The 25,518-nt window shown below is 52.1% G+C and overlaps 1 protein-coding gene across 1 annotated transcript; it reads right to left on the bottom strand.

Annotated features, from left to right (window-relative positions):
• Window positions 1-5,622: 5,622 nt before the first annotated feature.
• Window positions 5,623-9,614, bottom strand: Mchr1 (melanin concentrating hormone receptor 1). Its single transcript, XM_042697999.1, has 2 exons — window positions 9,534-9,614; window positions 5,623-6,646 (listed from the first exon to the last, which is right to left on the bottom strand). The coding sequence occupies exons 1-2, from the start codon at window positions 9,559-9,561 to the stop codon at window positions 5,667-5,669; spliced, it is 1,008 nt and encodes a 335-aa protein (XP_042553933.1). The 5' UTR covers window positions 9,562-9,614; the 3' UTR covers window positions 5,623-5,666.
• Window positions 9,615-25,518: the final 15,904 nt, after the last annotated feature.

The following is a 25,518-nucleotide window of genomic DNA, read 5'->3' as shown; positions in this document are numbered from 1 at the left end:
GGGCTAGCTTTGAATCTCAGATCTCAGTGGGCATGAGCCACTTCAAACCCAGCATAAAAATGTAAATATTTTATTTTTTATTTTCCCATCCTGGGGCTTGAACCCTGGGCTTGGGCACTGTCCCTGAGCTCCTTTTTACTCCAGGTTAGTGCTCTACCACTTGAGCCATAGCCTCACTTCCAGCTTTTTCTGTGATTAATTGGTGATAAGAGTCTCATGGACTTTCCAGTCTGGGCTGGCTTTGAACCACTATCCTCAGATCTCAGCCTCCTGTGTAGCTAGGATGACAGGCATGAGCCTTTTTCCTAGTCACAAGGCATGCAGAACCAATTCTTACTAAATCGGGTAAAAATATCAATTATTAACAATAACAAAAGAACCACCCAATTAAACATAGGCAAAGAGCTGAAGATGCGTTGCTGAGAAGGGTCTGTGCAAATGAGGAAGAGGCAGTGGCAGGAAGAAGCATTAGCCAGGGCCTCAGTGAGACTGCATTATGCCTTTTCCAACAGCTTTTGTTTAAAAGAAGGTGAAGAGAGAAAAGAAAAAAGGAAGTATGTGTGGGTGGGGATGTGGAGAAATTGGAACCCCGAACGCTTCTGGTGAGAATGCAAAATGGTGCAGCTGCCGTGGAAAATAGTCTGGCAGTCCCTCAGAATGTTAAACATAGAGTTACCATATGATCCAGCTTTTTCATTTCTGGAATTGAAGTGGAAGGTGAACAGTTATTTATACATCCATGTTCACAGCAGTGTTATTCAAAATAGCTGAAGATGGAAGCAACCCAACCGTCTGTCAGAGTGTGGTATATGCACTCAAAAGAATATTATTCAGCCTTTAAAAGGAATGAATTTCTGCTAGAGGCAAGTAGTGATAGAGCACCTGCCTAGTAAGCCTGAGGCCCTGAATTCAAAACCCAGGACCACTGAAAGCATAGATTGTTTGGGATCAGGTCTTTGGACACCATCTTGCTGGACTGGACAAGTATAAACCAGATGTAAAAGGCACAACATTGTATTGGAAGAGATTCCCGCGGGGGACAACGTGCTGCCTCTGCTCTGCTCATCCTCAGCCCCTTCTCGCTCCCCAGGTTTTGATAACCTTTCCCTTTGCCCTGGGAGCAGATTTGCACAACAGAGCTGATTTGAAATGGATGATTAACCAGAATGTCTTGAAACCCAACCAATTTTAATTTTTAGAAAGTCACCTTCCTGCCTGGTTCATGCCTATAAGCTTAGCTGCTCAGGAGGCTGAGATCTGAGGATCAAAGTTTGAAGTCAGCCAACCCAGCTCAAATCTGTGGCTCTTACCTTCAATTAACCACCAAAATTCTGGAAGTAGAGCTGTATCTCAAGTAGTAGAATAAAAAAAAAAAAAAAAGGGACAGCAACCAGGCTCTGATTTCAAGTCCCAAGACTGGCCAAAAAAGAAAAAGAAAAGAAAAAGAAAAAAAAACACTTCCAAAACAAATAATTAGAATAGGGGCAATCAATCAAAGCATAGTGCAGGGAACAAAACCCCTTAGACTCAGCCACTTGGAGACAGAGCAGCTGAGCCTTAGGCTGAATGCTTTTCTTCTGACCAAGTACTTGGAACTCACCTTGCCTTGTTCTTGGACTTCCTTTGTGGAGTTACTGAGACAAGAATCTGCGGGGGCAGCGGGGCCAGTTGGCAGCTGCAACACTGGAAGACATTCCCTGCTGCTGAGCTCAACACTAGCAGGTTCTGCTAACTGAAAGCAGAAGAAACCCCTATCATTACCACCATTAAAAAAAAAAAGTAGCCAATATTTCTGGTCCAAGGATTGGACTAGAAGTTGATAACAAGAAGAAGGAGGAGGAGAAGAAGAGGAAGAGGAGGAGGAGGAGAGGAAGAGGAGGAGAGGAAGAGGTGGTAGAGGAAGAGGTGGTGGAGGAGGAGGAGGAGGAGGAGGAGGAAAAGAAGGAAGAAGGAAGAGAAAGAAGAAGAACAAGAAGAAGAAGAGGGGCTGGGAAGGTGGCTCAGTGGTAGAGCGCTTGCCTTGCATGCTCGAGGCCCTGGGTTCGATTCCTCAGCACCACATAAGCAAAAAGAAAAAAGCCGGAAGTGGCGCTGTGGCTCAAGTGGTAGAGCGCTAGCCTTGAGCTGAAGAGCTGAGGGACAGTGCCCAGGCCCAGAGTTCGGGCCCACGACCGGACCCCCCCCCAAAAAAAAAAAAAAAGAAGAAGAAGAGGAGGAGGAGGAGGACGAGGAGGAGGAGGAAGAAGATGACAAAGAAGGAGGAGGAGGAAGAGGAGAAGATTCTGACACATACAACATAGATGTAGTGAAAAAACCCATCACAAAAGGACAAATACTGTATGTCCATTTATAAGACCTTTGTTTTGGAGGGGTGCTTGGTCGTGGGGCTTGATCTGTCCCTGGGCTGAGCTTGAGCTGCATGCTGTTCCTGAGCTTTTTCACTCAAGGATTCAAGGCTAGCTAGCTCGCTCTCTATGACTTAGAGCCATAGCTCCACTTCTGGTTTTCTGGTGGTTAATTGGAGATAAGAGTTTCGCAGACTTCTCTGCCCAGATTGGCTTTGAACCTTGATCCTCAGATCTCAGCCTTGTGAGTAGCTACGATTACAGGCGTGAGCTGAGAAAGCCTGGCTCAGTGGGAGTTTAGGGGCGACTGTTAGTCATGAGAAGTCAAAAAAAGAAGCCAAGAACAGCAGTTGCATGGTGTTCATCACCCCCTCTTGGACGCTGTACCTCAAAGTGGCCCTCAGCTCTGCCTCACCACTTCCTGGGTTTGGATGAAGACAGGGAAGTTCTTCTCATTTCTTGTACCTGCTTCTCTCCCTCTACTAAATCCCCTGCTCCGACCAGCAAGGTCAGGATGACTCCTGCCCGCCCGCCCGCCCTGACCCCTGCACGTTCTCCTTCCCTCTCTTTCTTCCTCGCTAGCTCTCTACCTCTCCGTCTCTGTCTCTGTCCGTCTGTCTCTCTCTCTCTCATCTTTCTTTTCTTTTTTTGAGACAGATCTCACTCTGTCGCCCAGGCTATCCTGAAACTCTCCATCCTCCTGCCTCAGGCCTCCGAGTGCTGGGATTACAGACCTGCTCCACTAAATTGGTTCCACAAGTCTATTCTAATCCAATGCATCTCAGGATGGCTCAGGTTACCGTTTAGACTGAGGGGAGATTTGTCTGTGACAGCTTCTTACCCGCCCCCCGCCCTCCCCACTCACCCCCACTGCAGTCTCCCTACCACCTCCAGCCTCCCCGCCTCCCTTCTCTCCTCCAGCCGCTGATCCTGCCTGTCACTCCTCAGTCCTCCACCCGCTCACTCTCACGACTCAGCCCACATGGCTCCCATCTCAGTGAGTTCCTTGTGGATTGGGAGCTGGGGGACGCAGGCACCCCTGCCTGGAGCTGCTGGGAGCTTCACCCACGTGAGCTGGCAGCCTGGTCATGAGTATTTCTGGGGGGAGGCCATCCCACCTCTCCCGCCCTCCCTCTGGCTAGGACATGAGGGTGAAGGGGGGGCGCAGGGTAACAGACGCCACCGAGATCGTCCCACAGACAAAGCAGGTGTCCAGGCTGGAGATGAGCAGTTGGGTCTTCTTGGATCGGCCTCAGGGCTGCCCAGCGATGTTGTCTTGTTTGAGATGGGGTCTGGTTGTGTAGCCCAGGTGGGCCTCAAACTCCAGATCAGCTTCCCTAGTGCTTGCACCACAGGTGTGACCACCGTGTCCAGCCTCCTCTACGAACAGGATGGCATCCTTGCATTTTTCTTTCACTGGATGTGTGTAAATTAGAGTTAGAGCTCACGGCTGGTAGCTACTGTTAGTAAGGGAAAAAATACTACTCGTGTGTGTGTGTGTGTGTGTGTGTGTGTGTGCGCGCGCGCGCGCGCGTGCACATGTACTGATAGTGAATTGAATTCAGGGCCTGGGTGCTGTCCCTTTTCTTTTTGGCTCTAGGCTGGTGCTTTACCACTTGAGCCACAGCTCTACTTCTAGCTATTTTGCTGGTTAATAGGAGATAAGCGTCTCACAGACTTTTCTGCTTAAGCAGACTTCAAACTTTGGTTCTCACATCTCAGCCTCTTGAGTAACTAGGAATAAAGACATGAGCCACAGCCTCCCGCCCCCCTCCCCTGCCCCAAGAAATACTACTTCTAATGAGGATAATGAAAAGAACTCAACAGGACCCAAGGAGGTGATCCAGAAGTTCTCTAAGCAGCTCCCACTGCAGCTCTGCAGTGGAAAATGACGGGCGAGGAGAGGACTGGGCTGCGCTTCCACACGGCGTTAAGGATGCTTCTGGACAATTTGCTCCCGCTAGCTTATTAACATCCGTCAAGCAGCACGCTGAGGACTCCCGGACTCCCTGCTCCTGGCGCCCTTCCCCGTGACCAAGCTGAGCAGCAGCAGCTGTGTCTGCCTCCCAGCGGCCTGGGCTGTCATCTGCTCCGGATGCCCAGCACATCTCAGCTGCAGTAAGCCGAGCCGGGCTCCAGCTACCCCAAGAGCCTTCCCTATGCTTGGTGTCTCAGCCTGGGAGGTGGTGGAACCTAAAGCCTTAGGGTTCAGCATTGGTGACAATCGAGTCCAAGCTGGGAGGAGGGGCGAGGGGCGGGCAGAACAAGCTAGCAGCAGGAGCTGCAATCTAATGAATTCATAGAAATTCCATTAGTGTCACCAACTCCTCTAAGCCCTGGGGAAACAGAACAGATCCTTTTCTTTGAGCTCCTACAATACAACCCAAACCAAAGTCTAGATGTCCCTTGGTTCCCCCTACCCACCCCCCCAAACCTCAAGCCATTAAGCAGGAGCCTCAGAGTGCTGTGGGTGGAGATTTTCCTTTATTTGCTTTGATTTTGGAGAAGATGATGCCAATGCGTCAGACACTGGAATGACCCCCCACACACATAACTCCACCCGGCACATGCAGATCACGTGGTGTTCACACAGTGATAGCCACTGAACCAGCGATGCACCCCATGAAGATGAGGTCCCCACCGTGGCAAAAATACTCCCCTCCCTTATTTTTGTTTCAAGACACCCCTACCCCCCAACCCACCCCAGATCCTATTCTCCACAATAAGATCTTGCAGCAAATGGGGGCTTTTCCCTCCGGTGGACTCAGAGCCCCGCCCCCCCACGTAAACATGCATCCCCTGGGGATAATAGGGAACCACCGGGCACCGGATGTTGAAGTGGAGAGACAGCATGCTTCTCATTTGTCACCACTCCTTCAGCCGGGGAGAAAGGCTGCCTTCTCAAATGTGTCTATCCTGCCCATCACCCCAGAACCCAAGACAACAGGACCCCTGGAACCTGACCAATCTGAAACAAACCCACCTTTCCTTTCCCTTGGCGGGGGTGGGGGGGGTGGGGAGTGGGAATTAGGGAGCTACCAGATGTCTCAATGGACTGTTGCAACCACCATTTTCTTCTTGCTCAGCTTCTGTTCATCAAAAGCCTCATCCTGCTTCCCCGGTGGGGACTTCTGCTGGCCGAAGCCTCCCCCCACCCCCCCCACTGGCTCCAAGTTACACCCCGCAATTTGTGGGCTCTGTGAAATGTGTTTCCTTGCCTCTTCCCTGCGTTCTCCCAGGGCAGACGTGGGGTTTCCTTGTGTCTCTCGGATGGCTTGATGCATGAGCTGACTTGGAGACGACCCGGTGGCAGGGGAAGCGTCAGGTGCCTTTGCTTTCTGTCCTGTCCTCATCAGCCGTGTGAGCGTTACTGACCGTGCGGGGCTGCCCCTGGGCCGCAGGCTTCACTGACAGGACCAGGCGTTTGCGGAAAGTCTCGCAGAGCACGATGTACACGAAGGGGTTAAGGCAGCTGTTGGCGTAGCCCAAGCTGATGGCCGCGTTGTACAGGTAGACAAACGTGAGGGTGGGCCGGCTGATGGACAGCTGGGTGAGCTGCAGCACGTAGTAGGGTGCCCAGCACACGAAGAAGACAAGGCAGATGGCGATGGCCGTGCGGGTCACCCGCTTGGTCCGCAGCCGGATGCTGCGCTGGGAGGCGGGGGCCACGGAGGACGTCATGCGCTGCAGGATCCTCACGTAGGCGGCCGTGATGACCACGAAGGGCAGGGCGAAGGCCAGGAAGAACTGGTACAGCGTGAACCAGTAGAGGTCAGTGTCGGGGTTGGGCAGACGGATGCCACAGCCCACAGTGCCCCCCGGGAAGGGGATGAGCCTGGCATAGAGCCACACGGGGGTGATGCTGATAAAAGAGAGGGCCCACAGGAGGCAGATGACCAAGGTGGCCACGGAAGGCTTCCGGAACTTGGTGGAAGAGATGGGGTGGACCGTGGCCAGGTATCGGTCAATGGCCATGGCGGTCAGGATGTACGTGCTGGTGAATTGACTGTTGGCATCCATCGCGGTGATGAGGGTGCACATAGTCTCCCCAAAGTGCCACACGCCGTTGCCCATGAGCTGGTGGATCATAAAGGGCATGCCCAGGAGGAAGAGTAGGTCCACCACGGAGAGGTTGATGATGAAGATGTCGGGGACATTGCTGCACCAGTGGAGCTTGGACTTCTTCACCACCGCGAAGATAACAGTGGAATTTCCCACAATGCCCAGGAGGCAGATGGTGCCGAACACTGAGGGCATGATGATGTTGATGTAGGAGACGCTTCCCGGGCGAGAAGGCAAGCCTGTGGATGAGAGCAAGGAAGGGCCCCGGGTCAGGCCCGGCCCGCCTGCTGGCCCTGCTCCTTGGCACTTCTGCCTTTCTGCTATTTCAACCCCAGGCCACTATTCATCGGGAATATCCTCTCCCACCATCTTCCCCCTCCTCCCCTCCACCAGTATCACTCATCCTGTCCCCTCCCCCCCCTTCCTCCTCCTCTTCCTCCTCTGCTGTTCCTTGATGAATCCTGGGCCACCTGTTAATGGAAGGACTCTGCCTCCTGCAGTTATGTTGAGGGTACAGAGTAGGGCTACTGTTGTCTGCTGAGAATTACCCTGTGGGTCTCTGGGCTTTACCAGAATAGATAGATAGATAGATAGATAGATAGATAGATAGATAGATAGATAGATAGATAGATAGATAGATAGATAGATAGATAGATAGATAGATAGATAGATACCAGAATATATATAGATACCAGAATATATATAGACACCAGAATATATATGTATCAGAATCTATCTTTCAGAATATATATACCAGTATGTGTATATATGTGTGTGTGTGTGTGTATTTGTGTGTGTATATGTGTGTGTGTGCCAGAGGGACCTGGAAGTGTGTGTTGGTGTGAATTTTCTTGCCTGGCTCACGGCCTGATCGTGTCACGGGTCCGTGGCTGGAGGTTCATTCCTGGATATCCCAGTGGGTGACTTGGGGGCTAGTTTGGGGTGCTCAGCACCCCTGATTTCAGACATACTCTCGGGAGGCTTCCTTGGTCAGCCTGGGCCGCCCCGGGGGAGCGGGGCCCGGAGCTGGGGGCCACCGCTCCACGGCCTCCCCCCCTCTGTCCCTCTGTCCCTCTGTTCCGTCCCTCTGTCCCTCCCTCAGCGCGCAGCCCCGGGCTTGGACCCGCAGCGACGTCGGGACGCTGGATTCACGAGAAAAGTTCATCTCCGCAAGCGCTGCGAGGTCTTCTGCTCCCGGCGGCCCCTGCCAGGGGGCGCTGAGGGGTGTCAGGCCGGGAGACCCCACCGCCGGGGTGGCGGCGGATGGGCCCCCCGTCCCTTCCTGCCGGCCCCCCCCCCCCGCAGTCCTTGCTTCTCTGCAGGGCGTCGGTGGCTCGCGGCTTGCAGCGGCCGCCGCCCGCACCCCTCTCCCGCGCCCGGGGCGCCTCCGCCGGCGTCGCGCTGCCCACCGCACCGCCGTGCTCCCGGGCCCTCCGGGCGGAGCACCCCGCACCCCCGGCCTCCGACAACTATCCACGAAAGTTTCCCGGCCGGCCGGCGGGGCTGCCATCTTCCCGGCCCGCTTCCCCCCCGCCCCGGGCGGCCCCGCGCGGCCCCGCTCACCCGCCGCCGTGCTGTTCTCCGCGCCGTCATCCGAGCTGTTGCTGGCGTTGAGGCCACCGGGCCCCGGCCAGGCGGGCAGGTCCATGGGGCCGGTGCGGGGCCCCCTCCTCGAGCCCGGTCCCCCGCGCCCCGGGTCCTCCCCCGGGTCCCCCCGTCCCCGCGCCCCGGGTCCTCCCCCGGTCCCCCCCGTCCCTGCGCCCCGGTGTCCCCCGCGCCCCGGGTCCCCCCTGGGTCGCCCCGGGTCCCCCCCACGCCCCGGTGTCCCCCGTGCCCTGGTGTCCGCGCTGGTCCCCCGCGCCGGGTCCCCGCGCCGGGTCCCCGCGCCCCGCGCCCCGCTCCCCGCGCCCCGCTCCCCGCGCCCCGCTCCCCGCGCCCCGCTCCGCGCGCCCCGCTCCCCGCGCCCCGCTCCCCGCGCCCCGCTCCCCGCGCCCCGCGCCCCGCTCCCCGCGCCTGGCCACCCACTCAGGCTGCGGCAGCCGGCGCCCGCCGGAGCCCCGCAGTCCAGCGGGGGTCTTCCCCGCAGCCCGGCGGCGTCTGCGCCCCGCAGCCGCGCGCCCCCTCCTTCCCGCTCCGCTGACATCACCCAGACACTGCACGTTCCGAGGCAGATGCGCCTTAACCTCTTCGATCCCGGCTCCGGCGCGGCCTGCTGGGGGGGGGGGGGCTCAGGAGGAAGGGCGCCCCCCCCCCCCGCCCGCCCCCTGGCTCCCGTGCTGGCCCCGCCTGAGCAGGCGGGGGGGGGGGGGGCTGATGGCGGGAGCTCGGGTCACGTGACAGGGGCCAGGGGATGGGGGGTCGGACCAAGAGGGCTGGAGGGCCAGGGGCCCTCAAGTTGGGGGGGGGTGCTGGGGTCAGGGGACGGTGTGGAGGACTGGGGTCAGGGGAGGGGGCACCTGGGGCCTGAACTGCAGGTGGAAGTCACCTGCCTGGCCCTCAGAGGTGACTGGGGTCACCCCATGGGAACAGTAATGACAGTGATGTGGGCCTGTGGGGGGGTGGGAGGTGGGGTCCAAAACGTAGGAACTCTCATCGGCACGGAATCAGCCTGGACACCCCGGGTCACAGGGGTTGCGTTTTATTCCCCCTTAGGTGGTCTGAGCTTGTTTGGGACTGGTCTAGCCTGGGACTCTGGGGCCAGTCTGAGGATGGGTCTCAGCAGGCCCATCCGTGGGTTCTCAGCAGGGGCATCTGCTGCCAGCCTCCGGGCATGGTCACAGCCAAGACAGCCAGACTCAGGGTCTGCCCCCCCCCTGCAGCTCCTCAAAGGGCCCAGTCCCGTTCCTTGGCCCCAGGCTGCAGTAGCTGCGTCCCAGGAACAGCGGCTGCAGTGTCTCCATTCCCGCCTCAGGGCCTACCCGCATGAGGAACCCAAACCCAGTCAGATGGTAATTCAGTGTAGCCCGTGCGTGTCTCCAGTGGAGATACACAGACGCCACACTGGAGACAGGCCCCCACCCCACTAACGCTCTCCGACCCCCACCCTCCCAACCCTGTGAGTGGAGGGGTAGTAGCTTCCAGGCTTCCTGGAGAAACTTGGTTAGCTGGGGTGCTCTCTCACTTTACCTAACAAATCTTCCCCTAGGTTCCACATCCTGAGTCTTCTGAATTCTTTCTCAAAACTCCTCCAGGTACCAAGTGCTGGAAGCCGCGGGCGGCTCTGGGGCTGGCCAGTAGCTCAGTGCTTGAATGCTGACTTGGCTCCTTAGGTCCTGTGTTCAATCATGCAATTCACAGCACCAAAAACAAACAAAACCGGGATGTAGCTGGTCAGGCCTGTATTCTCAGCGCTCAGGAGACTGAGGAAATAGGATTGAGAATTCAAGGCTTCAATAGGAAGGTCCTGTTTCAGAAAAAAATTAATGCCAAATGTTATGTTTATATTACACTATAGTATAAAAAAACTCTAAAGGGTAGATCTTAATCTTTTTTTTTTTTTCCTGTTGGTCATGGGGTTGAACTCTGGGCCTGGGCGCTGCCCCTCAGCTCTTCAGCTCAAGGCGAGTGCTCTACCACTTGAGCCACAGTGCTACTTCTAGTTTTCTGAGTGGTTTATTGAATATAAGAGTATCTTGAGCTTACCTGCCTGGGCTGGCTTTGAACCGGGATCCTCAGATCTCAGCCTACTAAGTAGCTAGGATTATAGTCTGAGCCACCCATGCCCGGCTAGATCTTAATCTTAAACTCAGTATCTTACTACCTACCTGCCCCCCCCCCCCCACTCTGCCAGGCCATCCTGGAACCTTCATTCCTGCAAGCCATTGCCTGGGGCTTCCCAGAAGCATCTTTGAATGGGCTCCAGGCATCTTTCTAGGATGCTACATCCCTGTCACAGGAGATCCTGTCAACCTTACATGTGCACTGTGGTCCAGCTCTCAAGACCCGCTCCCATACATGTTCCCATACATTTTTCCCGCCTACGCTTGCTAGGTCCTGGTAAGGAAATATTTTTTCCAATAGTAGGGATTGGTTTTTTCTCTCCGGCTACATTGAAATCAATCACTGGACCAAAAGCAATGACTGGAGATGGGGCCATTTCTGAAGAGGACAGGGACCTTCTTGTAAGGTATAAATGTCAGATGAATGTTAGCAAGATCTCCATCCAGGAAATCTTTAGCAAGGAGATAGGAGATAGTTGCATCTGTTGGCCTGAAGTGGGAGCTCCACGTTCTCAAGTTCAGTTAACTGTCCCCTCTTCTATTCCGTTTCTACCAGGGCCTTGACTTTAGCTTAGAGATCTGTTCAGGCTGTAAAGAGTCTGTCATTTTTGTAAAGCAGCTACCCTTACAATCAGATTCTGGGTCTTATTTTCAGCACAGTCTTCACTAGCACTGCGGAATACGAGGGTCTCCTTTCATTGCAGCTTAGTGAGTCATCTAGCTAGCTAGCTAGCTTGTGTGTGTGTGTGTGTGTGTGTGTGTGTGTGTGTGCGCGCGCGCGTACACGTGAGTGTGCACGTGCGCATGAGTTCATGGGCTTGAACGCATGGTCTGGGCACTGTCTTTGACCTTTTTTGTTGCTCAAAGCTAACTTTCTACCATTTGAGCTATAGCTCCACTTCCAGCTTTTTTGGTGCTTAATTGGAGATAAGAGTCTTATCTTAACTGTGCAGGCTGGCTTTGAACTGTGATCCTCAGATCTCAGCCTCCTGAGTAGCTAGGATGACAGGCATGAGCCACCAGCACCCGGCTCTTCTAGCTTTTTATTACATTCTGAAATGATGGTTGGAAATCTGACTCTGCCACTACTGTCACTACTGCTCTTTTCCAAAACAGTTGACAAAACTCAGCCAATCCAGTCTAGAGACACTACAGTCTCAGTGTTTCCTTCTCCACCCATCCTCATCGGCAACCACAGGTGAGACTCTGTCGCTATGCTGTACTGTATGGTGTACTTCTTCCAGGGAAGAAGGAAATGCATTAGAAGGGTTTGTTACCACGTGTGTTGATGTGCACAGTGAAATTCAGTTGTCCAAAGCTTCTTGGGAAATTTAAGACTCTCCTAGAAGACTGAGAGACCAAATGTGTCTAATGTTGTAATCCCAGTTTCTTGGAAGGAGGGAAAAAAAAGTTAGTAACAGCTCCATCTCAATCAATAAGCCAAGAGTGGTAGTGCATTGCTGTAAACTCAGTCACAAGGCAGACCATAGTAGGTAGGAAGATTTCAGTCTGGGAAAAGACCTGGACAAAAACTTCAGATTCTACCCCAAAAATAATGATCACAAGAGGACTGAGGAAGCCTGCCTCAAGCACCCGGGCAAGCAGGAGGCTAAGCTCAAACTCCAGCATTGTCGGGGCTGGGAAGGTGGCTCAGTGGTAGAGCGCTTGCCTTACATGCATGAAGCCTCAGGTTCGATTCCTAAGCACCAAATAAACATAAAAAGCCAGAAGTGGCACTGTGGCTCAAGTACTAGAGCACTAGCCTTGAGCTGAAGAGCTCAGGGACAGCGCCCAGGCCCAGAGTTCATCCCCACGACCCACAAAAAACAACAGCAAACAAACAAGCATCAAACTCTAGCATTATCAAGATAAAGGAGGAAGAAGAAAGGAGAAAAAAAAAGAAGAGGAAGAGGAGGAAGGAGGAGACCACTGAGGGCCAAGGGTGAGAGGCTATAGTCTAGTGGTAGAGTGCTACTTTAGCATGAACAAAGTCCTGGGTTCCATACCTAGCACCACACACACACACACACACACACACACACACACACACACAGTCTTTCAGAGTTATTTCCCCCCAAAGACCGGAAGTTGGGTTTTTATTCTATTGATTCCTGCCCCCAGTGGCTGAGGCTTTCACCCCAGGGAGGACGTTTCTCCACTGTGTTTGGGTTAGAGCTATGAGATCTCCAATCGCCTCAGAAGAATCCTCCGCAGAGAACAAACAGACACAGATTACACACTTGAGGCAAGACGCTGTTGGCACAGTTGAGCTGAGCTCGTGCACAACTATCTATTGCAGCTGGACCTGACTGAGGAGGATGTAACCTGCTTTCTAGAAGCAATTGATGACGAGGCTATCGTAATGGAAGATGACTGGGACCCCAAGAGGGGGAAGGGGGGGAAAGGACGGGGTCCCGTGCATCATGAAGAGCTCAGAAGGTTGCTGCGGAAACCGTGAGTAAGACGGAGGTGTTTAGCCCAGTGTCTGCAAGAATGGAGTTGTCATTGACTTACAGAGGGAAGGGAAGTCTGTGGACGCAGATGTGGAGAGGTTAGAAATCTGTTTTGACATGTGACATTTGAGACACTGTTCACAGCCAGTGGTGAGGAGCTGGGTAAAAGCACCAGAAGTTGAAGCGATTGGTCATGCCTCGAGAAGTAAATTGAAACTGACAAGACTGGATGAGTTCACCTAAGGAATGTGAATGAGCAGACATGGGAGCACGGGGTGCTGGGCAGTCTGAAGTATACTAATGCTGGAGTCTTTCTTTTTGTTTTGTCAGTCGTGAGACGTGAACTCTGGGCCTGGGCGCTGACCCTGAGCTCTTCAGCTCAAGGTAAGCGCTCTACCACTTGAGCCACAGGGCCATTTCCAGTTTTCTGGTGGTTCATTGGAGATAAGAGTCTCTCGGACTTTCCTGTGCGGGGTGGCTGTGAACCATGATCCTCAGATCTCAGCCTCTTTCAGTAGCTAAGATTACAGGCGTGAGCCACCGGTGCCTGGCAGATGCACTGTCTTTTCTTCTACATGCCCTGAACTGCCTATCTCCAGCCAGCCAGCCAGCAAATCATTGCTGAGCACTTACTTGGCACCAGGCACTGTATTAGGTTGAATGGTCACAGTGAAGAAAAATAAACAAGATTCTGGTAGCAAGGAGCTTAAACCAGAGAGAGACAGATAATAACAAGCTAGGGCTGGGAAGGTGGCTCAGTGGTAGAGTGCTTCCCTTGCATGCATGAGGCCCTGGGTTCGATTCCTCAGCACCATATAAGCAGAAAAAGCCAGAAATGGTGCTGTGGCTCAAGTGGTGAAGTGCTCGCCTTCAGCTGAAGAGCTGTGGGACAGCGCCCAGGCCCAGAGTTCAGGCCCATGACCACCACCACCAACAACAACAAAAAAAGCAAACAAGCTAGTAAGTATCCAAGGTATTCTATTTAGACTTCTAAATCCAAACCAGTGATCATAAAGAGATTTGAGTGCTTAAAATCCATGGCTCAGCCATGCACTGGTAGCTCACGCCTGTAATCCTAGCTACTCAAGAACCAGCCTAGCCAGGAAAAGTCCATGAGACTCTTATCTCCAATAAACACTCAGAAGTGGTGCTGTGGCTCAAGTGGTAGAGAGCTAGCCTTGAGCTGAAGAGTTGAAGGACAGTGCCCAGGCCCACAGTTCAAGCCCCACAACTGGAAAGAAAAAAAAAAAAAAATCCCTGGCTCTAGCTAGGAGCTGTAGGCTCACGCCTGTAATCTTAGCGATTCAGGAGACAGATCTGAGAATCACAGTTCAAATCCAGCCCAAGCTGAAAAGACCTTGAGACTTTTTATCTACAGGTAACCAGCAAAAATCCAGAAAGGGAAGTGGGGCTCAAAGGGTAGAGCACCAGCTTTGAGCGAAGAAGCCAAGTGAGAGCATGAAACTGAGTTCAAGTCCCAGTACCAGCACTAAATTAATTAAGTAATTAAGTCATCATGGTTCTGGAGTTGGGCCAACCCCACCATCATCTGTACCAGTGAGACGAGTGAGCCTAATTGGAGGGATTTAAGCCAGGACTGAGCAGCCCGGAAGCTGGAAAGGATGGGGTTGGGCACTTCGGCTTCCTAGGAGAGGAATACCGAATACCGCGGGATGAGTTCTGAACAAGTCACTCCTCAGTGGCAGCCACAAAGGCTGATTACTGACTGCGGTAAGTGCCACACAGGAAGTGAGTGGAATGACAGGAGGAAGAGGACAGGAAGCAGTGCTGCCCACCATAGCAAGGGTGCTCTTTGGAGGAGGTGTTCGAGTGGCACTCCATGCCACGGTACAGGATGTACTTCATGAAACCAAGCTGCACCCATGCACCCCTCTTCAGATCGTCTGGGTCATGCCTAGTGCACAACCCAGTCACTGTGGCAATGCTGCCGTGCACAAACCCCAGCCAAATGCACACACACACACGGGTACAGAGATGACCTCCACGCTGGGCGACAGAGGTTCACGCCTGTCATCCTAGCTACTCAGGAGGCTGAGATCTGAGGATCGAGGTTCAAAGCCAGCCTGGGGAAGGAAAGTCCATGAAACACTTATCTCCAATGAACCACCAGAAAACCGGAAGTGGCCCTGTGGCTCTAAGTGGTAAAGCATTAGCCTTGAGCGAAAAAGCTCTGAGACCATGCCCAGGCCTTGAGTTCAAGTCCCAGTACTAGAGCACACACACACACACACACACACACACACACACACACACACACACCCCAGACATGATCCCTAGTGTGAGCCTCAGACCTGCACTGTGTCCCTTTTACCCTGCATTGTGAGTTTTCTCTGTGACTGCCATAGCTGAAAATATGGCAGTCCTTGAAATGCCTGGGCCTGAGCAATGCAGAAAGCAGGGAGTTCATGCTCTGGAGGCTGAGGGAACGATGCTTTCCCCTTGGTCTCCAAGGCCTGTGGCGTGAGACACATTTCACATGGCCTCTTACTGGCCCCACAGAGTAACCGGTCCTGTGTTTTGGAGCTAATTGGAAACTCCTGTGCTGTTGCTGGCCTGCCCTGGGCATGCCTCGCCCCCACTCCTCATTCTTAGGATCATACTTCTTAGTGAAATGCCCACACACAGCCTTGTCTCTCGCTAGATTTTCTAGGAACCCGCGACAGCCGAAGGCCCATTCCTACCAAGGGCAGGAAAGGGGTGAGCGAAAGGCATTTGGCAAAGATTTCTTATTCTTCCACAGAAGATTCAGGAAGGAATTGGCTCATTTGTCTCCTCTGGGCATTGTTGTGCCCGGAACACTTGGAGTGTGTGAAATGATCCTCATTGACTGGCTCGATCAGTGTCACGAAGAAACAACAGTCACCATGCAGGGGTGGAGGACAGCTTAGGAAAGGCCTGTTTTCAAGGTCTGGGTATAGCAAGGGAAGCAGCCACAAGAAAGGCCGCGTCTGTGCCCAGGGCAGGCACACGCCCACTCGCAGCCCTGAAGGCTCAGGGCAGAGAGCAGCTAGCAGACTCCAGAAAGAACCGCTGAGGCTTAAAAGTAGCAACCAAGCATGGAGAAGACCAGAGGGGAAAAAAAGCTATCCTAGCTGGACACTGGCAGTTCATGCCTGTAATCCTAGCTACTCAGGAGACTGAGATCTGAGGATCACAGTTCAAAATCAGCCCAGGCAGAAAAGACCTCAAGAACTCTTATCTCCTATTAACCACTAAAAATCTGGAGGTGAAGGGGTGACTCAAGTGGCAGAGCACCAGCCTTGAACAAAGAAACTAAGCAAGAGTGTGAGACATTTAGTTCAAGGATAGGATCAGCACGTGTGTGTGTGCGCGCGCGCGTGTGCACGTGCACGTGTGCACACACACATATACACACAATAAGCTGTTCTTTTTTTTGGGGGGGTGTCCGGTCGTGGGGCCTGAACTCTGGGCCTGGGCACTGTCCCTCAGCTCTTCAGCTCAAGGCTAGCACCCTAGCACTTGCCACAGCACCGCTTCCGGCTTTTTTCTTTTTGCTTATGTGGTGCTGAGGAATCAAACCCAGGGCCTCAGGCATACAAGGCAAGTGCTCTACCACTGAGCCACCTTCCCAGCCCCACAGTGAGCTGTTCTTACCCCATCTTTATCCTCAGAGCTGTGTCTGTTACTGTTGTCCTTAAGGGGCAAATGGAAAATCAGCCCACCTATACTACAAGAAGCATTTGAATTGATATCAATTAGTTATTAAGCCTTGCAACAACTAGAAAGTACATCCTTGGGTGACAGATGAGAAGGCAGAGGGCGGCAGGCTGTGTTTCCAGGAGCAGAAGTTGAGCTGGAGAGCAGAGTCCTGGATATATTTAGAGATAGGAGCTGAGATGACCCCTGGGAAGGAGGATGGGGAGTGGAAGAGACCTAGGACAGTGATCCAGGCCTGACAAGAGTGCTGTCAACCCAGTAGAAAGTTCTAGAACAAAGCAGTGCAAAGTCAGGTAGAGAAGACTGGGCCCCAGTCCAGGCACAGTCCTGCCCTGTCCATGGCTGAGAATTTCCCCAGGATGAGGAAGATTCCCAGTTCAAAAGCCAAAGCAATGTCCCTCAATCAACAGAAGAGGGAATTCTGGGATCATCCACAATCACACTTCTGGTATCTACCACAGGAAATGGCATCAATATCTCAAACTGATATCTGCTCCTGCGTGTTTACTGAAGTGCTGTTCATGGCAGACAAGATGAGGAGTCAACTTCAGTGTTTGGCCACAGAGCGAATAAACCTAGGTATCTAATGTACTGCAAGTCAGCCTTCAAAGCAGGGAAACTGTAAACAAATGAACTTGTAGAAGCAGACTGTAGTGTGAATAGGGAACAGGAAGGTACTGGCCAACAGACAGGATGGTACAATTAGAAGAAGGAATAAAATGATAAGTCGTTAAGGTGATGGATGAGTAAATTAGCTTCATTCAGTCACTCAGCTTGTATATATAACACAACCCTTGTGTCCATCAGTACGTACAATGACAAGGTTGTTCATGTTCAGTTTTTTTTAAAAAGGCTCAGGATGCTGCTCACACCTGGAATGCTAGTTACTCAGGAGGCTGAGATCTGAGGATTGAGGTTTGAAGCCAGCCTGGGAAGACAAATCTGAGAGATTCTTACCTCCAATGAGTCACCAAAAAACAAAAACAAAACCCTGAGGCAGGACTGTGGCTCAAGTAGTAGAGTGCCATCCTTGAACCAAAAAAGCTAAGCCAAGGGGCTGGGAAGGTGGCTCAGTGGTAGAGTGCTTACCTTGCATACATGAGGCCCTGGGTTTGATTCCTTAGCACCACATAAACAGAAAATGCCAGAAGTGGTGCTGTGGCTCAAGTGGTAGAACACTAGCCTTGAGCTGAAGAGCTGAGGGACAGTGCCCAGGCCCAGAGTTCAAGTCCCATGACCGGAAAAAAGAAAACAAAGCTAAACCAAGGTTCTGAGTTCAAGTCCTATGGCTGGCTCACACACATGCGTGCACACAGATTAAGCTGGGGCAGACACTGAAGGGACTGGGGACAGCCATCGTAACCCACTCCTTGAAATGAGGCCCAGTGGAATCTGAAGGTCACAGTTGTCACCTTACCCAAGAGGCACAGAGAAGTTATTTGAAACTGAATCTAACTCCACCAGGTCGTTTCATTCAGCTTGAAGCCCTGGATGGGAGACTAGGAGGCAGCAGGAAGATGCTAGTCCATAAGGATGGGAAAGAAGGCATTGCAGCTGAAGATGGGGTAGTCTGAGTTCTCCCTGTGGCCTTCCGGAGCTCTGCCATGATGTTCTCGCCTTCTAGTCTCGTCCCTGCCTTTGTGTAGCAGAACCGGGGCTGGCAGCTTGGGTTCCATTTTCTCTCTCTCCACAAAGGTTTGGGGAGCTGTGCAGAGCCTACAGATAACAGGGTGTTCCTGGCTTTGCAAAGAGCCATTTGAGGGGCAGCGAGGAGCATTCTCCCCCTGCAGATGTCCCTAGATTTGAATTCTCCTGGCTCTCTGCTCACTGAACTTGTTGCCAGCTGCAGAGTCAAAGCTGCTTCTCCGGGAGAGGAGTTTTCATTCAAAATTGCTCCCAACAGAATACCTGCACAAGACTGCCATTGCTGCAAACTCCTGAGAACAGAACTTTTGTCCTATTCTCCTGCAAGCCACTGACTCATGACCTGTCCCTGTGCACTCACAGCAATGCCACTAACAAGGTCACACCCGCAGGGTGCTGGTGGCTCACACCTGGAATCTGAGCTACGCAGGAGGCTGAGATCTGAGGATCATGGTTCAAAGTCAGCCAGGCCAAGAAAGTCCATAAGACTCTAATCTTCAGTGAACCCCAAAAAATTCAGAGGTAAAACTGTGGCTCAAGGTAGAGTGCCAACCTTGAGCAAAATACCAAACAAAAGTGTGGCATCCAGGGCTGGGAAGGTGGCTCAGTGATAGAGTGCTTGCCTTGCATGCATGAGGCCCTGAGTTCAATTCCTCAGCAACACATAGCAGAAGAAGCCGGAAGTGGCACTGTGGCTCAAGTGGTAGAGCGCTAGCCTTGAGTTGAAGAGCTAAGGGACAGCGCCCACACAACCGACAAGAAAAAAAATAAAGTGTGGCATCCAGAATTCAAACCCGAGTGCAAGTATACAAATAAAGACCACACTATTTACAAAACAAAAATCCCATTTATAACAATAAACCCTTTTCTTCCTGCTATCTCTGCACCAGATTTCCCAATGTCTTCCCCAGGGTGGTCCAAGGGTTCAGCACAGCTCTACCTCTGCCACCCAGGACTTGGCTGCTGTCTTCATGGTTTTGTGTGTGTGTGTGTGTGTGTGTGTGTGTGTCTGTGTCCGTGTCTGTGTCTGTGTCTGTGTGTGTCTGAACCCAGGACCTGGGCACTGTCTCTTAGCTTTTATTTTGTTTGTTTTTTTTGTTTGTTTGCTCAAAGCTATGGCTCTACCACTGCTGGTTGGAGTTGAATTGGGCTTTCTTATTTCAATAAGATGTGTAGATGCTGCAGTAGGAGCTGAGAACACCATTCAGTTTCTGGAGATGAGTGTGGTTGTTAGAATAGGCTGGGGCGGGGGAGTGTTGGGAATTTAACTCAGTGGAAGAGCACTTGCCTGGCAAGTACAAGGCCCTGAGTTTAGTTCAGCTCTGGGATTAAAAAAAAAGCTATAGAACAGTCAGAGCTGATGGGTAACCTGTGCAGCCTTGTCTGCAGAGATCCATATAGCTATCTGCTCATGGAGTCCCTGACACCAAACTAAATGAGCAAACCTGTCCATTAAGTTTCTAATTGATTTGTATACATGTATGCTCAGTGGTAGACCATTTGCCTAACAGGTATGAGGTCCTTGATTTGATTCTTTGCAACTCAAAACAAACAAAAATACATTAGGTTGGGGCTGGGAAGGTGGCTCAGTGGTAGAGTGCTTGCCTTGCATGCATGAGGCCCTGGGTTGGATTCCTCAGCACCACATAAGCAGAAAAAGCCAGAAGGGGTGTTGTGGCTCAAGTAGTAGAGCACTAGCCTTGAGCTGAAGAGCTGAGGGACAGCGCCCAGGCCCAGAGTTCAGGCCCCACGACCGACAAAACAAAAAAAAAAAAAAAATTAGGTCTGCTCAATAGAAGTCTGAACTTAACCACCACGGCTAGAAGCATACACAACACAGGTTCTTACTCAGTTTCCAAGATGGAGTCAGTCACTATTCCAAAGGCCCTGGAGGAGGTGGAGGCCAGAAACCCTCACGAAAAGATGCTGTGGGCTGGGAAGGTGGCTCAGTGGTAGAGGGCTTGCCTTGCATGCATGAGGCCCTGGGTTCCATTCCTCAGCAACACATAAGCAGAAAAAGCCAGAAGTGGCTCTGTGGCTCAAGTGGTAGAGTGCTAGCCTTGAGCTGAAGAGCTAAGGGACAGTGCACAGGCCCAGAGTTCAAGCCCAGGACGGGCCAAAAAAAGAAAGAAAAAAAAAAAAAAAGGAAGAAAGGAAGAAAAGATGCTGTGATAACTCAGATGCACACCCTGCCCTCCTCCAGGGGGTTTTAAGGCCACAAGAGGTATATCAGGTCTTCAGGTACTGATTAGGCTAATATGAATTCCTGGAGCTCCAGAACTGCACCAAGATCCACAGGACCCCACGGATCAAGTAATAAGTGGAGTTTCACTGGAATAACTGTCGTGTAGATCCTCAGATCTCCACATCTATTTATTTCTATGACTGCACCCCACCTCCCTCAATACTTTTTTGTGGGGGGGGTCCCGGGTTGTGGGGCTTGAACTCTGGGCCTAGGCACTGTCCCTGTGCTCTTCAGCTCAAGGCTAGCGTTCTACTGCTTGAGCCACAGCACTACTTCCAGTCTTCTGGTGGTTTATTGGAGATAAAGCATCTCACGGACTTTCCTGCCCGGGCTATCTTTGGCTTTGAATCGTGATCCTCAGATCTCAGGCTTCTGAGTAGCTAGGATTACAGGCGTGAACCCCCCAACCCCTCCCCTGCCCCCCGGCCCCAGCTTCCCCCAATAGTTTAAATCAATATTCCAGCCATAGGCGGAACTACTGCCTTGGCTTTCCGAGCAGCATGGATGTCAAAAGCCAAGCAGAAATCACTCCTTACTGAATTGGTAAACCCAAAGAAATACTGTATCCCCGAGGGAAGTGAAGAACCATCTTATTGTGGCTGCCCAGGGGAAGGATTCTGGAGTGGTAATTTGGTCTCATTCCCACTTCATTCTTCATTTTGGCCCAGTGAGAAATGGCAGATGGGCCTTGGAGAATTGACAGTGGATTTCCATAAACTTAATTATGTGGTGACTCCCATGGCAGCTGCTAGTTTAGATGCGGTGCCATTGATGGAGAGAATAAATTCCGTGCCAACACCTGATAGGCAGTTGTGTGAGCCGATGGACGTCTCTCTGCTCTATTCCAACAGGCAGAGAAGATCAGAAATTGTGTTTGCTAATCAAGGTCATCCACTCACCTTCTCCTTCTAGCTACAGGATGCCATTAGCACTTTTGACAGCTCTAGTTCTCAGTCTCTGAACATTTCATTGTTGCTCAGGATTCAATGCCATTTCGCTTTACATTGATGATATCAAAATAGGGCACAGAAAGGAACATGGGCCAGAAATGTGATGGACATTGTTACCTCAATATAAATTGTGAGGTCTAGTGCTCTGAACATGTGTGTATGTGTGTTGGGGGGGGGGTTGTTTTCTGTTTTTTCTTTTGCCAGTCCTAGGCCTTGGTGCTGTTCCTAAACTCCTTCTGCTCAAGGCTAGCGCCCTACCACTTGAGCTACAGCACCACTTCTGGCTTTTCCGGTGATTAATTGGAAATAAGAATCTCATAGGCTGAGTGCTGGTGGCTCATGCCTGTAATCCTAGCTACTCAGGAGGCTGAGATCTGAGGATCGTGGTTCAAAGCCAGCCCGGGCAGGAAAGTCTGTGAGACTCTTACCTCCAATAAACCAGTAGAAAAACCGGAAATGGCACTGTGGCTCAAGTGGTAGAGCACTAGTCTTGAGCTGAAGAGCTCAGGGACAGCGCCCAAGCCCAGAGTTCAAGCCCCACGACTGACAAAAAAAAGAGTCTCACAGACTTTCCTGCGCAGGCTGGCTTTGAACCATGATCCTCAGCTCTCAGCCTCCTGATGAAATGTGAAGGCTGGCGCTGGCTGGCACCATCCGCGCCACATGGTAGATAGGGAACTGGGTTTAACTAGTGCCATCTTGTCTTCATGGGGGAGGAAGGTGAAGTCCTACCTCCCAGGTGAGGGTGTTCCTGAATTTGGAGAGACTGGGGAGGGGGATTGGACAATACGTTACTGGACCTGTCCATCCTGTGTCTTAAACTTGGGAGCCTCTTTCTTGGGTTTCCTGTGACCCTGCCCTGACTCTGACACTATTTTTTTTTTATTATGAAAATACTATACAGAGGGGTTACAATTACATGGGCAAGATAGTGAGTACATTTCTTATCAAGCATTGTAGCCTCCTCCTTTGTTTCCCCTTCCCATCCCATCCTCCTCCCTTGACCCTGACACTATTTTTTTTTTCCTCTTTTTCTTTTTTTTCTTCTCTTTTTTCTAATTTTTTTTTGGGGGGTCCGGTCGTGGGGCCTGATCTCTGGGCCTGGGCGCTGTCCCTGAGCTCTTCAGCTCAAGGCTAGCGCTCTACCACTTGAGCCACAGCGCCACTTCCGGCTTTTTTCTTTTTGCTTATGTGGTGCTGAGGAATCGAACCCAGGGCCTCAGGCATGCAAGGCAAGCGCTCTACCACTGAGCCACCTTCCCAGCCCCAACCCTGACACTATTTAACCACTGATCGGCTCAGGCACCATAATAGCACACTCATGCCTGTGTCTCTAGGCTCCTGGCTCCCGTCCGGTCACCATGGTGTCCCACTTTAGCTCGCCATTGGCGTGGATCTGGTTTGTTGGTGTTGTTTTTTCTGCTCTTTCTTGGATCAGTTTTCTAACTGTGTTAAGTGTATTCTCCGGGCGACAGGTCCTTGTGACAAGAGTCCACCTACAGTCGCCAGCTTCCCAATAAAGACTCCCCAATTAGACCTCTCAAAATGGGGCTTCTCTAGCCAGGCACTGGTGGCTCACGCCTGCCATCCTAGTTATTCAGGAGGCTGAGATCTGAGGATCATGGTTCAAAGCCAGCCTGGGCAGGAAAGTCCGTGAGACTCTTATCTCCAATAAACCACTCAGAAAATAGGAAGTGGCGTTGTGGCTCAAGGGGTAGAGTGCTTGCCTTGAGCTAAAGAGCTGAGGGACAGTGCCCAGGCCCAGAGTTCAAGCCCCATCACCGACCCTCTCCCCCCCCTTCACCGCCCCCCCCCCTGCCAAAAAATATGGCTTCTCTGTACCTTGTAATTGAATTCCTGTATGATAACTGCAGAGGATTATACAAGGCCACCAGCCAAGATTGGATGTTGGTGGTGTCATTCATTTGGAAGTCCCACCTTCCACCTGGCCTGGCTCCTCACACTGGGCAGTGAGGCTGAACAAGGGAAAGCATTGGCTGTGGGACTGGTCCTGAGTCTGAAGCAGAGAGTGGGGCAGGAAAGAAGGGCAGAGGGGAGTCACCTGCTCCTTCCAGACGGCACTGGGAGGGAGAGAAGGATCCCAGGGGATCTGAGGAGAAATGACCCTGATCACAGCCATTCATTACTAGCACTCTCAAAACCCAAAAGTTGGAGCATTTTTCCAGGTAAAGAATTATGCCCAGCCATTGTCTATAATTCTAATACTCAGGAGGCTGAGGCAGAAGGATTGTGAATTAGAGGCCAACCTAAGCTACATAACAAGAACCTGTCTCAAAACAAAACAAAATATAATGGGCTAGGTGTAATGGCTCACCTGGCTATAATCCTAGCTTTTGAGGAGTCATGCAAATGTCCAACCAGTGATCAGGACTGGGAAGACCAGTGAGAAGGTACTCTAACCAGGAGACTGTCCCCTGAGAGAGGCAGGAAAGATAAAACAAGCCTTAAAAACAAACAGGCTGGGTATGGTGTTTCATGCCAGTAATCCTGACTGGGATGGAGGCAGCAATCAAGAGGATTGTGATTGGAGGCCAGCAGAGGCAAAAAAAGCTAGCAAGATTGCCTCTCAGCTACCATCCCAGCTACACAGAATGCATAAATCAGAGGATAGAGTTTCGGCCAACCATGGCAGAAAATAGTTTAAGAAAAGAGAGAATAAAGGCTTGGCTCAAGTGGTAGAGCATCTCTCTAGAAAGCTTGAGGCCCGGGGTTCAAATCTCAGTTCCACACATACACAAAAGAATCCTGCCCTGCTAAGGCGCTTGCTCCAGCGAGAACATGGACTGGGAGATGAGACATGGGGAAGGCAAGGAAGACACAGAAGAAACACATGACCGATGACAACGGTCTGGAACACTCTGCCTTGAGAAGAAGCTTCCAAACCTGGTGCCGGTGGCTCACGCCTGTCATCTTGGCTACTCAGGAGCCTGGGATCTGAGGATCAAGGTTCAAAACCAGCCCGGGCAGGAAAAAGTCTGTGAGACTCTTATCTCCCATGAATTACCAGAACACCGGAAGTGGCGCTAGTTCAAATAGTAGAGTGCTCACCTTGAGCTGAAGAGCTGAGGGACAGCGCCCAGGCCCAGAGTTCAAGCCCCAACTTCCAAACTGCAGCATGAGGCTGGGCTCTGGCGGCTCTGCTGACAGCACCAGCCATCCCTGCATGGCTTCCCTACCCTTGCTGTGTCATCTGAGAGCCCAGCCCGCTCCGCCATGAGCTGCAGTGCTCTCGGTGCAGGCTTTTCACTGTGTGGCAAGCATGCACTTCCCACGCAGCTTTTCAGTGCGTGTGACCCCCAGGGGGTGGTTATGATCCCTGGCGACAGATGGGGCCCAGAGGAATGTAGAGTTGGGGGACTTTCCCAGAGCCACCCAGATGGCAGGGTGGAGGCTCCTGCTTCTCTGAGTCCAAGCTCTGCGCTTATTCTTCCTCTGGGGCTATTTTTGGTTGAGACTCCCTTCCTACTTTTTATGGGGTGTGTGTGTGCACGTGCGTGCACGCAGGTACTGGGATTTCAATTCAGGGCCTTGTAGTCTCTGGCTTTTTCCTTCCAGCCTGGCACTTTACCACTTGAGCCACAACTCTACTTCTGGCTCTTTGCTGATTAACTGGAAATAAGAGTCTCTTGGAGGGGCTGGGTGGCTCCGTGGTAGAGTGCTTGTCTGGTATGCATCAGGCCCTGGGTTCAATTCCTCAGCACCACATAAGCAGAAGTGGTACTGTAGCTCAAGTGGTGGAGTGCTAGCCTTGAGCTGAAGAGCTGAGGGACAGCGCCCAGGCCCAGAGTTCATGCCCCACAACCGACCAAAAAGTCTCTTGGATTTGCCTGCCTGGGGTAGCTTTGAACAGTGATACTCAGATGACAGCCTCCTGTCTAGATTGTAAGCATAAGCTACCAGCACCAGGCCCCTTCTTACTTTCAAAATGCTGACATTGAAGAAATGAACTTCACTTTCACTTGGCCTCAAACCCCCTATATTGCAGCCCTCAGAGATAACTCCTCTCTTACTGTCCCCTCCTCCTGCCATTTGTTTGTTGTTTGTTGGCATCTGGGGCCTGGTTTCACAAGATCGAGCAGGGCTGAGCAGATTGGGACATTGGATATATTTATAGAAAACATTGAGGTGGCCCGGTGTGATGGTACACACCTGTAATCCCAGCACTCAGGAGGCTGAGGCAGGATGATTGTGAGCTGAAGGCCAGCCTGGACCATGTGCCAAGAGCTCATCTCATAGCTACTTCCTGATCTGGCCCCTGCTTATTGGTCAGGATTGTCCTCCCAGCCCTCAGCCGCAGCAGACTGACCTTTGCCCTCCACGAAGCCCTCTCCCTCCTCCCTCCCTGGTCCTCCAGGCCTGCTCACCCTGCAGGGGATGCCC

This window comes from Dipodomys spectabilis, unplaced genomic scaffold (genome assembly GCF_019054845.1).
Source record: "Dipodomys spectabilis isolate Male_0828 unplaced genomic scaffold, ASM1905484v1 ptg000230l, whole genome shotgun sequence".
Lineage (NCBI taxonomy): Eukaryota > Metazoa > Chordata > Mammalia > Rodentia > Heteromyidae > Dipodomys > Dipodomys spectabilis.
This window is presented reverse-complemented; position numbering and strand designations above follow the sequence as displayed.

Bases quoted from the DNA above. Each gene is read 5' to 3' on its own strand.
- Mchr1 (XM_042697999.1), bottom strand. From the start codon at position 9,561: ATGTGGAACCTAGGGGAAGATTTGTTAG. The intron at 6,647-9,533 runs GTAAAGTGAGAG...TCTCATCCACAG, and splicing joins CCTAGGGGAAGATTTGTTAG to GCTTGCCTTCTCGCCCGGGA.